The 16,022-nt window shown below is 39.7% G+C and overlaps 1 protein-coding gene across 2 annotated transcripts; it reads left to right on the forward strand.

Moving 5' to 3' along the window:
• The first annotated feature begins 295 nt into the window (after positions 1–295).
• Positions 296–15,571, forward strand: LOC140240730 (heme-binding protein 2-like). 2 transcript variants are annotated; one of them, XM_072320493.1, is made up of 5 exons: positions 296–375; positions 8,834–8,957; positions 10,658–10,814; positions 12,382–12,562; positions 14,420–15,571. In XM_072320493.1, the coding sequence occupies exons 1-5, from the start codon at positions 299–301 to the stop codon at positions 14,673–14,675; spliced, it is 795 nt and encodes a 264-aa protein (XP_072176594.1). In that variant the 5' UTR covers positions 296–298; the 3' UTR covers positions 14,676–15,571. The 2 variants fall into 2 exon arrangements, with proteins under 2 accessions (XP_072176594.1, XP_072176595.1); XM_072320494.1 differs by lacking the exon at positions 296–375 and adding an exon at positions 8,318–8,605.
• The last annotated feature ends 451 nt before the right edge of the window (positions 15,572–16,022 follow it).

Genomic DNA, 16,022 nt, shown 5'->3' on the forward strand with positions numbered 1-16,022 from the left:
TACATAAGGGTGGGTAGTCAGGGCAATCATTGAATTGTATTGTCGTCTAAAATGGTGCATTACAGTACATGTACATACAATTATATTACGAAATGATGTAAGCCATCCTGTCTGAAGCAATCTTCGTGCTATTCCATTGTATGAGCGCGAGCACGTGGCAAGAACAGGTGAGTGAACTTGACTTGACACTGACTTTGGACCAATCAGAACCCTCGATTGGCGCAGCAGTTACGAAATGCAGGAATGGGCCCGCCCCCATTTACCCACCAATGATACAAACATAATTATACATTCGTCTATGAAGCTTCTCGGTAGAACCAGCGCTGAACTCTGTGCTTTGACGTATAGACGATCTACAGAATACCTGCAAGTGCAGTTAGTATTGTGGGAATATAGATATTTGTGTTATATACTACATAGTGCATATAGTGCATGCATAGCACATGTAGATGCACAGTATATATATACTATACACAGTATCATATAGAGTATACATTGTAGGTACACCTGTGTAACACCAAGGCACAAGAGTACAGCTACAAGCCGATACCAGAACAAAGGTGTTGCACTATACACCTGACCATGTATTGTCCTTGGGGTAGAGAACAAAAGTTTAGTCACCAATCTGTGTTGTAAGGTGGCAAAAGATGCTGGTAGGTAGGACCGAACTACCATAAATGAACATGAATGTCTTCATACTCATGTGTCAGAAATAGTTCCAATATGTTGGAATAACTATCTGGTGTGGGAAATCTACATCAAATCAATTTTAATGTTCATGTTTGGTGTAATAAGTATATCTTATTAATTGGAACTTGTACACATAAGAGTTGTTGTATAATAGGCGAGATGAGGGGAGGGATATCGAGTGATGATGAGGGTGAGTCGGTCAAGCGTGTCCCTCATATGATAAAGAACTTGACCATGCGCTCCATTGCTGTGCTGACCCTTGAGTGAGGTGGACAGTCAATCGGGTGTGGCTGCAAGAAAGCCGAAAGTAGACTTTGGTTTCTCCGTTCGAGGTATGTTGAGCTATTATGTCATTGTAAGATATCTTAGATATATCTTTCGTAAGTAATATACTCAAGTGTACATGTATTTTTGATATAAATGAATAAGTTGATTCTTATTTTGATGTTGTTGGAGTTCTTTTGAAAGAGATTCATACTTAGGGAGTATGTCCTTGCATATAATATTAGACTTTTAAGTAACTCCAGAGAATGTTGATATAAAACTATTGCAGTGACTGTTGTATATAGTAGGAGCTGGTAGCTCAGTGATTTCAACTCGAGTTGGTTGTATTTATGTAGTCTTATATTATTAGACAGCCAAGAATATGATTAGGCTTCCCGTTTCTAATTATTGATGAGTTGACACTTGGGACGTTGTATTACCCAAGACTGCAGTAAAATATATCTTTAGGATGTTGATGTAGTATATAAACACAGTTAAAGGATAACTGAGTCTAGTAACTGTATATACTGTGACATGTGTTTTTAGCAAGCTGCTATACATGGACAAAGATAGACTGTGATAACAGATCAAATATATAAGTTCTTTCCACGAACTGAATAGTAGATTACTGAGATTATGTAAATGTTGAATAAAATATATCATTGGGAGTTTAATGTCAATTGTTTGTTCACACAAGGGGTTCTCGGGTTGAACCAGTGACAGTACCAAGTGTCTGGGTACGTTGAGAAGGAGAAACCAAGCTCTATATTTCAGGCAGTGCAGCAGCCGTTGGTGTCATCCGCAGGGTATATGTTGCGGAGTGAGAACGTCGAGTGGTTCTCGTGGTATTGCCTACGTAGGGTAAGTCAGGATGTCCGAATCAGATTGTGGCATTTAAAGTGTTTTATCCTATGTTTTATCCAGTTATGATGTATATAGATGTTTGTGTCTATAATTGTAATGATCGTGTTCATCAAAAGGTCTATAATGATATAGAGTTCTGTACACATGTACAGTTCAGACAGTTGTCTGATGTGGTATACCGAATATATATTACTTATATATATGTCATTTCAAAGGGTTTGCTAACAGGAATTGTTTTCCTATCGCTCCTTGTGAAATTCAAAGTGTTTATATTGGACCACATGCAAAAGAAGGTCAAGGATTTACATTTGATGACAATGGATATTAATTTGTATTGGTGAATACGTGTATATATCAAGAGTTCAGTTGAATTTGTATTTACAAGGGAAGTCAATGTGGTATAAGTGATAGTTGTGTATTTGTATACATAATTGGTGTTGTGCGGAAATTGGTTAAGATACAATGTGTATGTGCAAAAGTCCATACTTATGATGGATTGTCTTTTTGTCTGTTTGTATCTTTTCAGGGTCTTTTCTACTGTTTTGAGTCATTCTTCTTCTATTGCGTATTCTTCTTCTATTTCTACTTCTTCGCCTTCTTTTATATGCTCCAAGTTGTGTGACTCTCGCAGTGCGAGGGAATAAAATCCTTCAACCCACAATTTCAAGTCGTGGACGAGCATCTCTATTGTGTGTGTAGCAAGCATCCTGACAAGTAGCGTGCTACCAGCATTGCCCGAGTGAGAGAGGGAACGAGAGAGAGGGAAAGCCCGCCTTACGACAACTGGTGTCAGGAGTGGGATTGCACTGCAGCGGAGAGACATCACGACATCGAAGGAAGCATCATTGCAACGGAGGTGGAGCGTCCACATCGAGGGAACGTTGCTGCATCGAAGCGGAGCGAGACGGTGGTGAGCTGAGGCCAAGCATCATCACGAGAGACGTGCTACCAGAGAAGACCTCTGCAAAGGCGTGTAAAGGTTTACTAATAAGCAAGTGTAGGCTTAAAGAGTAAATTTTGTTTGTGTTTGATGTTTATACAAATGTTGTAAAGTTCCTTCCCTATTATAAACCAGCAGGTTCTGGATTTGTTCATTCTTACTTTGAAAGTAAACCAGCAGGATGCCAGGAAGTGAAGATAAGGGAGCCACCGGTGGGGCAGCAGCGGGTCTTGAAGACATGGTGAGTGCTCTCACTAATGCCTTCAAGAACTTATCTTCTCCGAGAGGGATGCCTCCTGTTAAGCTTTCAAAGTTTCGAGGAGTTGTTCAGAAGCCAGGGGAGTTGTCACTCCGTGAGTGGTTTGACGAGTTTGAGGAGTATTGTAGCTATTACAAGCTACAAAGCCGAGAGAAGGCGCAGGTCCTAGTTGCTCATTTGGGTGGAGCAGCTAGAGATGAAGTTTTGTGTAGGGATAGCAGTGTGAGAAATGACTGCGAGTCTCTCAAGGCAGTGCTGAAAGCTAGATTTGGGGTGTTTGAATCTGTGCAGGCCTTGAGCACAGAACTTCATGGTAGGGTGCAACAAGAGGGCGAGTCCCTTGCCGATTTTAGCAGTGCACTATTGCGACTCCATGACAGGATGATGGGTGCGGCAACTGGGAGTGAAAAGGCTGCTCTGTCCCAGTTGAAGGATAGTGTGCTAAAAGAAAGGTTCATTAAGGGGGTGAGGAACAGGCAGGTGCAAAGGGAGTTGAGGCGCATTTCCATCGGCTGTGAGGGTGATAGTTTTCTTGTTATGCGGGATGAGGTTCTGAATGTATTCCAGGACTCCGATCCCACTCTGGATGGGACAAGAATCCGCGAGTGTGAGGTTGTCGAGGCATCCTGGACGAAGACTGATCAGGACTCACCAACGCTTAAGACGATGCAGAGTGAGATCAGTCAGCTCAAAGATGCCTTGCATGGAGTGATACAGGCCATGCAGATGAAGGGTAATATACCAGCGGGACAACCTCCACAGGCCATGAAATGCTACAACTGTAAGAAACCGGGACATCACAGGAAGGATTGTCCCACACCTCCAAAGTGCTATGGATGTAAACAGCCAGGTCATCTTCGAAAGGATTGCCCAGAAGAGGCTACAAAGAGAGATGTACCTCCGACAAAGTCACCTGAGGGTAATGTGAAGGTTGATGAGGTGAAGATTCGTGGTTCGGGTGATGTTGAATTGACAGATTTGACAGCTTCCTGTCCCACAGCTGTTGTGAAGATTGCTGGAGTGAATGCAGGTTGTGTTCTTGATACGGGAGCGGAAGCAAGTCTTATACCATTCTCCTTCTATAAGGAACGGTTACAAGAGGTGGTTGGTCCTCTTGGAACTACTGATTCTAGGGTGAAGGTGATGGGTGTCTCAGGTGCAACGATCCCAACTGCAGGGTATTTCCATGCAGAAGTTGCGGTGGCCAAGGGAGTCAGCGAGGTTGGATTCCTGGTGATTCATGATATGCCATCGACCACGTGTCGTGATGACCATCCCGTCATCCTTGGCTGTAATGCTCTCAAGTGTCTGCTAGGGGAAAACTTTTCCTCTGGGGATGGAAACTGGGAAATTGTGAGAAAAACTCTGGAGACACAATCAAAGTCCCAGGCATCCTCTGATGAGTTGCTGTTGACGACTGGTGACAGGTGTGAAGTGGTGCCACCACGCAAGATTCGGCGTGTCACCTATCAGGTTCCCGACTACAAGAATTGGGAGGGGAGAGGTTTGTTCGTTGAGTCGAAAGGAGTCTGTGATGAGGTGTCTACAGTATCAGGGCATCTAGATGTATACGAAGGGTATACGAAGACAGAGAGCCCTCTCTTGCAAGTCCCAGTGGCGAACTGTAGTGATTCTTGCCTCGTTCTGAAGCCAGGTTCCAGCCTTGCATCAGCAACCGCGGTACAACTGAAGGAGGAGGTTATTCTACAGGAGAGATGTAGTAGTGTGGAGGTCTCTGTGGCGGATGTGGTAGTTCAGCCTGATACCAATTGTGAGAGTCACAATAAACTGAATTTGTCACTGGCAGAGGAAGACGTGAAGGAACATGTCTATACTTTTGTGGATGGGAGGAAGATTCCTCTTCCAGCTGGGGTCACGCTGGATGAAGTTAAGGGAGAAGAGGCGGAACGTCTATCCGCCCTCCCCTTTGAACACAGTGATGTCTTTGCGAAGTCTGACATGGGTCTCGGGTTCTGCGGTGTGATGCCTCATCACATCAAGAGTACTGATGGGCCTCCAATAGGCCTCCCTTATCGTGGAATTCCTCCATCCCAAGTTCCTGAAATCAACAGTCTTTTACAAGAGAAGCTGGGAAAGTGTATTATCCAGAAGTCGAAGAGTCCGTTTGCCAGTCCGATTGTCCCAGCGCACAAGAAGGACGGGTCCCTTCGTCTGTGCATTGACTATCGGCAACCCAATTCTAGGACTGTTAGGGGCTCTTTTCCACTCCCTTGCATTGAAGAGACGTTGGAAGTTCTTGGTGGGTCAAAATCTCTTGACTTGGCGAATGGATATTTCCAAGTAGCAATGGATGATGAGTCTGTAGAGAAGACTGACCTCCGCGTGCCCTGGGGATTGTTTGAATTTTGTTGCATGCCACAAGACCTTGTGAATAATCTGAGTGCATTCCAGAAGAGAACAGAAATGATGAGACTGCTGATGTTCGCATCAATGACACTGAGAGTAATAGTACTGATGATGATGGCGAGGATGATTTCCCGGGTTGGATGTAGTTCCCAGAATGGGTCGAGGATGAAGGAAATCCAAGTGAGGATGCCCACGTAGGTCTGCAAGATCTGCAAGGCAAACTCATAGCAATCCATTCAATCTACCTTGCTCCGTAAAAGAGTAGCAAAGTCTACTTATTGTCTCTTATTTCTGTAGCTATGCTATAGAGCCATAATTTTGATGTTTTTGTCATTGAGTTGACACTAGTAGTATGACTGGATTGCAAGCTAATGGGTTAATTAGATAACTTGGTTTATGGAGAAATGAAGTTTCAGGAAATTGTGTCCTGTATTATAGATATTGATGTCAAAAACTAGTATATAATACTGTAACAACAGCTGTTTTAGTTTTGAGACCAGCTCTTCCAGTAGTAACATTTATGATGTAATGTGTATATTATACAGCAAGTGTTAATAGTCTTAACAATGTTGTGTGCTGTATGAGGTCAACAGCACGGTTGTCAGGATGGATTGTGGGAATATAGATATTTGTGTTATATACTACATAGTGCATATAGTGCATGCATAGCACATGTAGATGCACAGTATATATATACTATACACAGTATCATATAGAGTATACATTGTAGGTACACCTGTGTAACACCAAGGCACAAGAGTACAGCTACAAGCCGATACCAGAACAAAGGTGTTGCACTATACACCTGACCATGTATTGTCCTTGGGGTAGAGAACAAAAGTTTAGTCACCAATCTGTGTTGTAAGGTGGCAAAAGATGCTGGTAGGTAGGACCGAACTACCATAAATGAACATGAATGTCTTCATACTCATGTGTCAGAAATAGTTCCAATATGTTGGAATAACTATCTGGTGTGGGAAATCTACATCAAATCAATTTTAATGTTCATGTTTGGTGTAATAAGTATATCTTATTAATTGGAACTTGTACACATAAGAGTTGTTGTATAATAGGCGAGATGAGGGGAGGGATATCGAGTGATGATGAGGGTGAGTCGGTCAAGCGTGTCCCTCATATGATAAAGAACTTGACCATGCGCTCCATTGCTGTGCTGACCCTTGAGTGAGGTGGACAGTCAATCGGGTGTGGCTGCAAGAAAGCCGAAAGTAGACTTTGGTTTCTCCGTTCGAGGTATGTTGAGCTATTATGTCATTGTAAGATATCTTAGATATATCTTTCGTAAGTAATATACTCAAGTGTACATGTATTTTTGATATAAATGAATAAGTTGATTCTTATTTTGATGTTGTTGGAGTTCTTTTGAAAGAGATTCATACTTAGGGAGTATGTCCTTGCATATAATATTAGACTTTTAAGTAACTCCAGAGAATGTTGATATAAAACTATTGCAGTGACTGTTGTATATAGTAGGAGCTGGTAGCTCAGTGATTTCAACTCGAGTTGGTTGTATTTATGTAGTCTTATATTATTAGACAGCCAAGAATATGATTAGGCTTCCCGTTTCTAATTATTGATGAGTTGACACTTGGGACGTTGTATTACCCAAGACTGCAGTAAAATATATCTTTAGGATGTTGATGTAGTATATAAACACAGTTAAAGGATAACTGAGTCTAGTAACTGTATATACTGTGACATGTGTTTTTAGCAAGCTGCTATACATGGACAAAGATAGACTGTGATAACAGATCAAATATATAAGTTCTTTCCACGAACTGAATAGTAGATTACTGAGATTATGTAAATGTTGGATAAAATATATCATTGGGAGTTTAATGTCAATTGTTTGTTCACACAAGGGGTTCTCGGGTTGAACCAGTGACAGTACCAAGTGTCTGGGTACGTTGAGAAGGAGAAACCAAGCTCTATATTTCAGGCAGTGCAGCAGCCGTTGGTGTCATCCGCAGGGTATATGTTGCGGAGTGAGAACGTCGAGTGGTTCTCGTGGTATTGCCTACGTAGGGTAAGTCAGGATGTCCGAATCAGATTGTGGCATTTAAAGTGTTTTATCCTATGTTTTATCCAGTTATGATGTATATAGATGTTTGTGTCTATAATTGTAATGATCGTGTTCATCAAAAGGTCTATAATGATATAGAGTTCTGTACACATGTACAGTTCAGACAGTTGTCTGATGTGGTATACCGAATATATATTACTTATATATATGTCATTTCAAAGGGTTTGCTAACAGGAATTGTTTTCCTATCGCTCCTTGTGAAATTCAAAGTGTTTATATTGGACCACATGCAAAAGAAGGTCAAGGATTTACATTTGATGACAATGGATATTAATTTGTATTGGTGAATACGTGTATATATCAAGAGTTCAGTTGAATTTGTATTTACAAGGGAAGTCAATGTGGTATAAGTGATAGTTGTGTATTTGTATACATAATTGGTGTTGTGCGGAAATTGGTTAAGATACAATGTGTATGTGCAAAAGTCCATACTTATGATGGATTGTCTTTTTGTCTGTTTGTATCTTTTCAGGGTCTTTTCTACTGTTTTGAGTCATTCTTCTTCTATTGCGTATTCTTCTTCTATTTCTACTTCTTCGCCTTCTTTTATATGCTCCAAGTTGTGTGACTCTCGCAGTGCGAGGGAATAAAATCCTTCAACCCACAATTTCAAGTCGTGGACGAGCATCTCTATTGTGTGTGTAGCAAGCATCCTGACAAGTAGCGTGCTACCAGCATTGCCCGAGTGAGAGAGGGAACGAGAGAGAGGGAAAGCCCGCCTTACGACAGTATCATAACAACTTGAATCAGATCATTCTGTACATGCTACAAACTGCTATTATTCATATATATATATATATATATATATTTTTATCGATTTTTATGAAGGTAAGGTAGTCTTTAGCTTTGGGCCTTATCACGATGCGATGTCAGCTACCCTCGTAAAGTGTAGTCCCACCTATTAAAAATGGTGTAATGTATTTTATCACACGTAGCCGAAACATACTGAAGCCAGTTCAAGTTGACTTATGTTATAATCCGTATATTATTTACACTTACTTGCTAACAAGATACCACAGGATTGAAGGACAAAGCAATGAGGATTAAGTGTCTTTCCTTCTAGGGAAGGGGCACTACCGCTGCAACCAGCCAAGCCCACACCGAGGGATCTCAAGACTATGTAAATTTACCAGTAGGCCTAGGGGTCTAAATGACCAACTTAATTTGCTTAGATAATCTAGACCCTACGCGTTTTTACAGCGACAGGGCTGTGTATGATATAGGTATAGGTCCTCTGGGCTCTGCTTTGGCCAAGATTAGACAGGCTAGATGACTGGATAGCTCTAAATTGTTTTGGCTGTCACAGTCATGACCTTGGTTCACTTCTGTGTCTGTTTGTTTGTTGCAGGTTTCAGGTGAAATTTGCTAGGAGTGAATACGAGTGTTGCAGTGACTCATCTTTGAAGATGCTTCAGTTCTTAAAAAGTTTCTTCAATGAACTGCAGGTCCCAGAATATAAGGACAAAAAGCATGTAAGTATTTAGGTAGAAAAATCTGTCTGTCCGGAGGATTTTTTATCAATTAAGGTTAATTGTTATTCCGAAAAAGGTTTATTGATAAAATTAAAAAAATGAGAAGGTTAGTTATTTCGAAGGTTCGGTTATCTTGAGACAATTGAAAGGTTTGCAATTCCTAAGTTTTGTTAGTGGACTCACCTTTTTCACTTTAAAAAAAAAAGAAACTTTTTTTTTTAATGTTCCAATTAACAAACGTTTGGAATTCCTATCATTTTCGGACTAACAAACCGTCGTAATAAGAACCATATTTCATTGTCAGATTAACATACCTTATTTATTAAGACCGAAATGTTAATAATAACAAACCCTATTTCATTTCTGAACTAACGGACATTTAGGTGCATCAGAATCTGTGCACTTTGTAATAAAGAACCGTCAGAACAAAAAAATGAACCTCATTTAATTTCAGATTAAATGTATTACAATAGCGCAAGTTCCTGTCAGAAACTGTGCGTGAAACACGGAGCTTGCTCCACTACATATTTTCAAAAGCGATCCGCGTTTCATTATAACGGAGAACATTTCTTTTGTTTTTCTTTGTCAGTGGCGCTCAGAAAATACTTTGTTAGAATGAAAATTTTGCTATAACCGTATTTGTTATGAGCAAAATTTTGTACCATAGACTTTAGTGACGATAATTTGGGGACCAGAAGTTTTACTTTGTCATAACCAAATGTCATTATTACCATGTTCGTTGTAACGGGGATGCACTGTAGATCGATCTTTTGGTCAAGTAATAATCTGGGCTGTGTGAGGCAGAGATTCTTCAGTCACCTGCTCTCAGCAGGAGATCTCCCACTTTGAGGCTATTTTTGCACAGGCTCCTTTGACTTTGCTCTTGCTCTTCAGCTGTGTGACTCCCGCTTAGAATAGTTTCTCCTGCTTAAAATTTAGTCTACTCCAAACCAACTACTTCTCTGAAATAATAGCACTTAATTCAAACAACAACAAGAGTCCCTAAAAGCATTGATGATGCAGGGTCCATTGGCTTAGGTAATCTGCATTCAGGAACTGCAGGCAAGCAATTAACATCCATTATATACCCTTTATAGTATTGTCATTAATGCTTGAAAAAGAGATGTCATCTGCAGCTACAGAACTTCCAGGGCCCTTGGGCAGGCTCTGGACATCAGCTGCAAGTGTCATTGGTCACACAGTTTGTGGATTGTCATAGATAAGAAACTTTTCTTGGCTGGTTTGGGGAGTGACCACCATAATGCAGCAATTTGTTTTCAACCAGTAGCAATGTGAAAAATGTCAATAATTGATTCTTTTTGTGCCATGTTGTAAACCTTGTGTGTGCCACATAATTCAGAGGCCACAGCACATGAGGGCTGTTGGAAAACATTCGTATTTCAGAGCAATGTGACTTTTTATGAAGTTTTTATGCCAGAAATGCAGCGCAGCAAAGTTGAAAAGAAAATTGCAAGCTTAAATGCAATGTATATTTCATAAAAAGCTATAGCTGTAACACTTTTAATGTACTGTGGCATATTGTGATTCATTGATTGGTTTGTGTGCGGTTGTGAGCTTGAGTGAAATATACGAAGTTGGCAAGCTGTGAACTGAGTCGGGCGTGGGAATGTGACTGACAAAGAGTTCATCAGTTTTGCTTTGATCCGATGAATGTTGCACTGCTGACCATATCCTTGTAGGATGGCTATGAGGAACGAGAGTACCTTCCCTCTGTTTGGGTGTCGACCTCCAAAGACCTCATTGATGCAGATGAGACGGGGATGAAGAAACTTCGAGAAACTCGACGCGAGATGTTCTTCAAGCTTTTCAGGTACATCCAAGGAGCTAATGATGCAGGTAAGGATGCTACCATCTCACAAGATAAAAGCACCCCTCAATTGCTTAAAATTATTCTATTATTATTGTGAACCCAACCACTTATAAGTATTCAAGGATGGTTACTGAAAATTTAAACAAACAGCATGATGAGAAGTTCATGACAGGATGAATACTTCTTATCAAAATTTTTCATTGAAAAAAAAAATGGTAGGTACTTATATTGATTTTGGCTAGTTGATTGTTTCAAAAAAATCGAATTTTTGTTTTGTATCAATTTATCATGCCTTTGTTATGGCAAAGTTTGGCAATTTGTATAACTGTTTTGTTCATGATTTCGAGAAAATTATGTAATTAGATATGTTTCATTTTGATTTAGGAAGATGAAAATACAGGTACTTTGAACTTCCAAATTCTTGGGGTGAAGATATAAATTCACAGGTACCATGTGAAAGTTACGTAAGGTTCACAGGATGACACCAAGTCCTTGAGGTACATTGCTTTCAGGGCACAAATGGAACTAGACTATAATCCTGACCCTAATTTAGGGCTGCTGAAATAGTCAAACCAAAGGAATACATGCAAAGCCAAGCCGTCTTTAACCACCATAAGGTAAATTTAACAACAATGTCAACAAAATGAAATTTGAACTATAGCCTAGGTGAAGGAGAATATTATACAAAATATTTTAATCAGGTAGATAAACTTGTCTGGGAAAATTGATTTCATTTCCTATATCATGATAACAGGGTGATAACAGGACTCATTTGAAAGTATAGATTTTCAAGCTATCAAAATTGAATGAAACAAACTGATGAATACAGGCCTCTTATCCAGACAAAAGTACAAATGTTACAGATGTAACGGACAAGTTCACCTTCATGTTCATGAGGATTGAGTGAATGCAGCAATATAGTCGAAGACATCAGCAAGTTTGAGGAAAATTGGACAATCCATTCAAAAATTATGAATAAAGTTTTGGTGCTGCCATCATTGAATGAGAAGACTACTACACTTTGTTATGTCACATGTGTAAAATAAAGAATTTAAAGTGAAACTGACCAGAAATATATGCAATTCATAGGTGAAAATTTGAGCAAAGAAAACATCCCTTTACCTTTGCTCAATTTCTCTTTTAAAATATAAAGAAAATACAAAGAAAATATAATTTTCACTTTTCTTGCATAGTAAATGAGCACTCGACTTGCCTCTTTCAGAAGGCAGGGGAAATATTATTGCCCTTACAAAACATCAGTAACAAGTGGAGGGAATGTGTGCTTGAATAAAAAATATTGTAGAGTTCTCTTTATACATGTATTTCCTTTCAATGTTCTATGCATGTGACAGACTGAAGTTGTCTTCTCATTCAGCAATGGCGGCTGGGAAATTTTAAAAATGCATAACTATTGAATGAATTCTGTAATTTCTTCCTCAAACTTTCACTCTTGCATTCTACTGTATTGCTGCATTCACACAATCCACATGTGTATGAAGGTGGACTTTTCCTTTGATAATCAATAGATGTCCCAAGTTCAAATGCATTCAGTGAGATGATTTAGATTCAATTTTGCCTGAACATCTGCCTCAGAGCAAAAGATCGAGATGACTGCTCCCGTCGCCAGGGAGATCATCCCTGGCCAAGGGCCAGCCTGTGAGACCAAGTACACCATGTCCTTCTACATGCAGCGAGAGTTTAGTGAGAACCCTCCCAACCCCACAGAGTCTGACGTCTTCATCAAGAGACTTCCAGCCATGACAGTCTTTGTAAAGTGAGTCTCAGGAGCCGTCTCATCTGTAGGGATCGGGCTCTTCCCAAAATCATAAAGCAGTATTCATCTATGTGAATGTTTTGCCAAGGACACAGTACAGTCCTGTTATAACAAAATCCTCAGAACCTGTGATTTTCTTTTGATATATCAAAATTTCATTATGTAATAGCTGAACAGTAAAATATAAGGAGATATATATGTGATAATTTGGGGATCTGATATTTCACTTCTTCGTAAAAGAATTTCATTATAAACAGAAGAGCACTGTACTATAAAGTTGTAGATATAGACCGATTCGGGTTCGTTGAGGGCAGCAGACAATTTGTGGTAACTGGGCGTAGCCATTAGCTCTAACTAAAATATAAGGAGATATATATATGTGATAATTTGGGGATCTGGTATTTCACTTCTTTGTACCTTCTTTGTAAAAGAATTTAATTATAAACAGAAGAGCACTGTACTATAAAGTAGATATAGACCGATTAGGGTTCGTTGAGGGCAGCAGACAATTTGTGGTAACTGGGCGCAGCCATTAGCTCTAACTGCGGTGTCCCTGCCTACCCCTCCCCCCTCCCCCAACCCCCGGGCAAACATGTTTATCGTGCACTTGTAGCAGGAGTATGCGCACTTGTTACAAAGGTTCGCGCATTAAGCAAGCGTTCGCGCACTCAGTACGAGACTCCTATTGGCTAAAACAACCATGCATCAGTTTTTCATTCCATGCGTGTGCATCATTTGCTAATATAGGGAGGGGGGTGAGGGAGTGGGGGGGGGGGGAATGCATGAACACCGCAGTAATAGCGCTGCCCATGCCGATAATACACAAACCGCCTCTCAGATTCGGTCTATAGCCAAAAGGAAAAATGAGGAGAGAAAAGAGGAAAAACTTTTAGATACTTTACTTTGATATTATGGTCAGTTCCCATCTTAACCCATCGAGGATGAGTCCCGAGTATACTCGGGCAGTTGTCTATGAGAATGCATGTTGTAGCAAAATCAAACCGTCCTCAACGGGTTAAAGATTGTCTTTTTATAGTGAATATGGCCTTCTATCCCATTGGTTGGTGCAAAGAAGTGACTAACAGAATGTTGTTTTTGCATAGCTACCATTGAAGACGGTATTAAGCAGAGCAGTGAAATATGGACTGCACTCGTTTCTTATTTTTATCAGTAGAGAAAGAAGACTTTGCAGTACTGATAGCAGCATCCATCAGCAAACAATACTTATTCCAATGGAGCTTTTTAAGTGTAGATGTTGATCAACAGCCACTGGTCCTTGAGGCACTTGCTTATGTGAATGCTCATTTTTTTTTTTATGTTTCATGGAAGAGGCAGTATTTTTTCCCCATGGGAAACATGAGAATGATATTGCTGTAATTTGCCAGATGAGGACTACATGATATAGCAGAACCTTTCTGCAACAACAAGGACCTAAAAACCATGACGAATATAAATATGCTACATTTGTATATATTTTAACAAGTCTAATTTTTCCGACTCGGGACTTTATGCAAGTGGTTTAATTTGTACTGAATGGAGAAATGTATCCTGCATGCCGCATTTGAACTGGGATCAGAATTCATGTTTCTGTGTGTTTTTTAATTTGCAACCAGCACCTGACTTGCAAAATTTACATAAAATAAAAAGTAAAAAAAAAAATTCAGTGTATACAGACTGGTCAGTCACTTCTCTTTTTAGGTTTTAGCTCTCAATCACGTCACAGAAACGAAGATGTATTAGGTGGGACCTGCAAAAGCTCCTGGTAGTAAAGAGGGTGTTGTGATAGCTGACAAGGTTTCACTGTATAAAGCTGTGCTCCAGCTTGAAAATATGCATTTTTTGTTTCTCCCTGTAAAGAACTTTTGGTGGCAATGCCAGTGAAGAAACTTATCTTGAGGAGATGAAAAAGTTCATTCCCGTCCTGGAGCGAGACGGACACCAGCTTCGCGATGACATCTTCTACTTCGCTGGCTACGACAGCCCCTTTAAGTTGTTCAACAGAACGAACGAGGTGTGGGTGGTGAAGAAGACAGGAGGGGACTCTGCTGGAGGTGGGACTGGTTCCGGGAAAGGAGAAGGTGCCACGTCTGCTCCTCTTCAGGAAAAAGAGTGATGTCACACCCTGAATGGGGAACTCCACGCTATGTTCAAATTTACTCTGGTTGATAGAGTGAAAGCAACCATACAGGAAGGTCCACAAACATCCTACATATAAATAAGAAGGTGGTTGAAATTCCAATTTGCAAGTGTTTCTTTGATCTAAAATGATAGGAGTTGCAAGTAATAGTCGCTGTTGCTAAAGAAATGAAAACAGTAATGAAGTAACAGACATCACAAGTATAGATCAATGACAGATTTGTGCAATAATTTATACATTGCGACTATATAAACTGGAATTCCTTAACTTTCAACTTTGATATTGACTCTGTCAAGTGGTCGATTTGAACATGAAAGGGACTTAACATTGGATGGTAGTCCCATGCAAAGCATACATATGGATTACATGCAAAAGAATTCGCAATTTCTTGTTCAAGGATCACTGCAGGTGTGCTTGCCAACTTCCATCAAACTTGTTTGTAGACATGACACCGGGCATGGTGTAGTTATTTCTGTGAAAATGCCTCAGTTACATCATAATCCTGGCCTGTGTAGCTGCCAGGCATTTTGTAAGTACTATTGTAATTAAAGTACTAAGGCACTGGTAATGAAAAACACCATTGTACACAAACTTAATTTTATGCACTATTGGACAAAAGAATGATCGTCCAATCTCAATCAATTTACAAATATTCAGCTGTTTCTCTTTACATTCATATGCCTTTGCTATGAGTGTGCTGGGGCTGGTCCATTGCTATTAAAGGACAACACTACAGAATGGGACATGACTACAATGAAAACCAAGGCAAAGACATTCTCTTGGAACAGACTGTAGTGTCAAACTGAATGAAGGGATACACAGCACGCTGTGTAAAAAAAAAAAAAAAAAAAAAAAAAAAAAAATAATAATAATAATAATAATAATAATAATTGTAATAATAATAATAATAATGAATTTTTTTAACAAATGTGCATGTTTACTGTATAACTTCATTTTGAATATAGCTTATGTTTCAGGTATTTGCTTCCAGTTTGGATGATGGAAGTCAATTACCTGATGGTTTCCAATTTTTCAGGGTAGTCTCTTCTTTTTCAGCTCAATACTTTCCTAGTGGCGGATTTTCAGGTTATTTTTTTATATTTATATGTAAATATATGAATGATACGAAAATGTATGAAAGTATACACATAAATCATAAATGGTGATATGACGTATCAGCTGTAGATTGTGAAACTTTCAGTCTGCATTCAGGGTTTCTTTCCCTGTTTTCCTCATTCACCAAGGTGTACAGAGTCAATCACCTGCAGACAAACTTGATTGACTAGTAAGAATTGAACTCGAATAACTTTGATATTCAGTCTG

This window comes from Diadema setosum, chromosome 17 (assembly GCF_964275005.1).
Source record: "Diadema setosum chromosome 17, eeDiaSeto1, whole genome shotgun sequence".
NCBI lineage: Eukaryota > Metazoa > Echinodermata > Echinoidea > Diadematoida > Diadematidae > Diadema > Diadema setosum.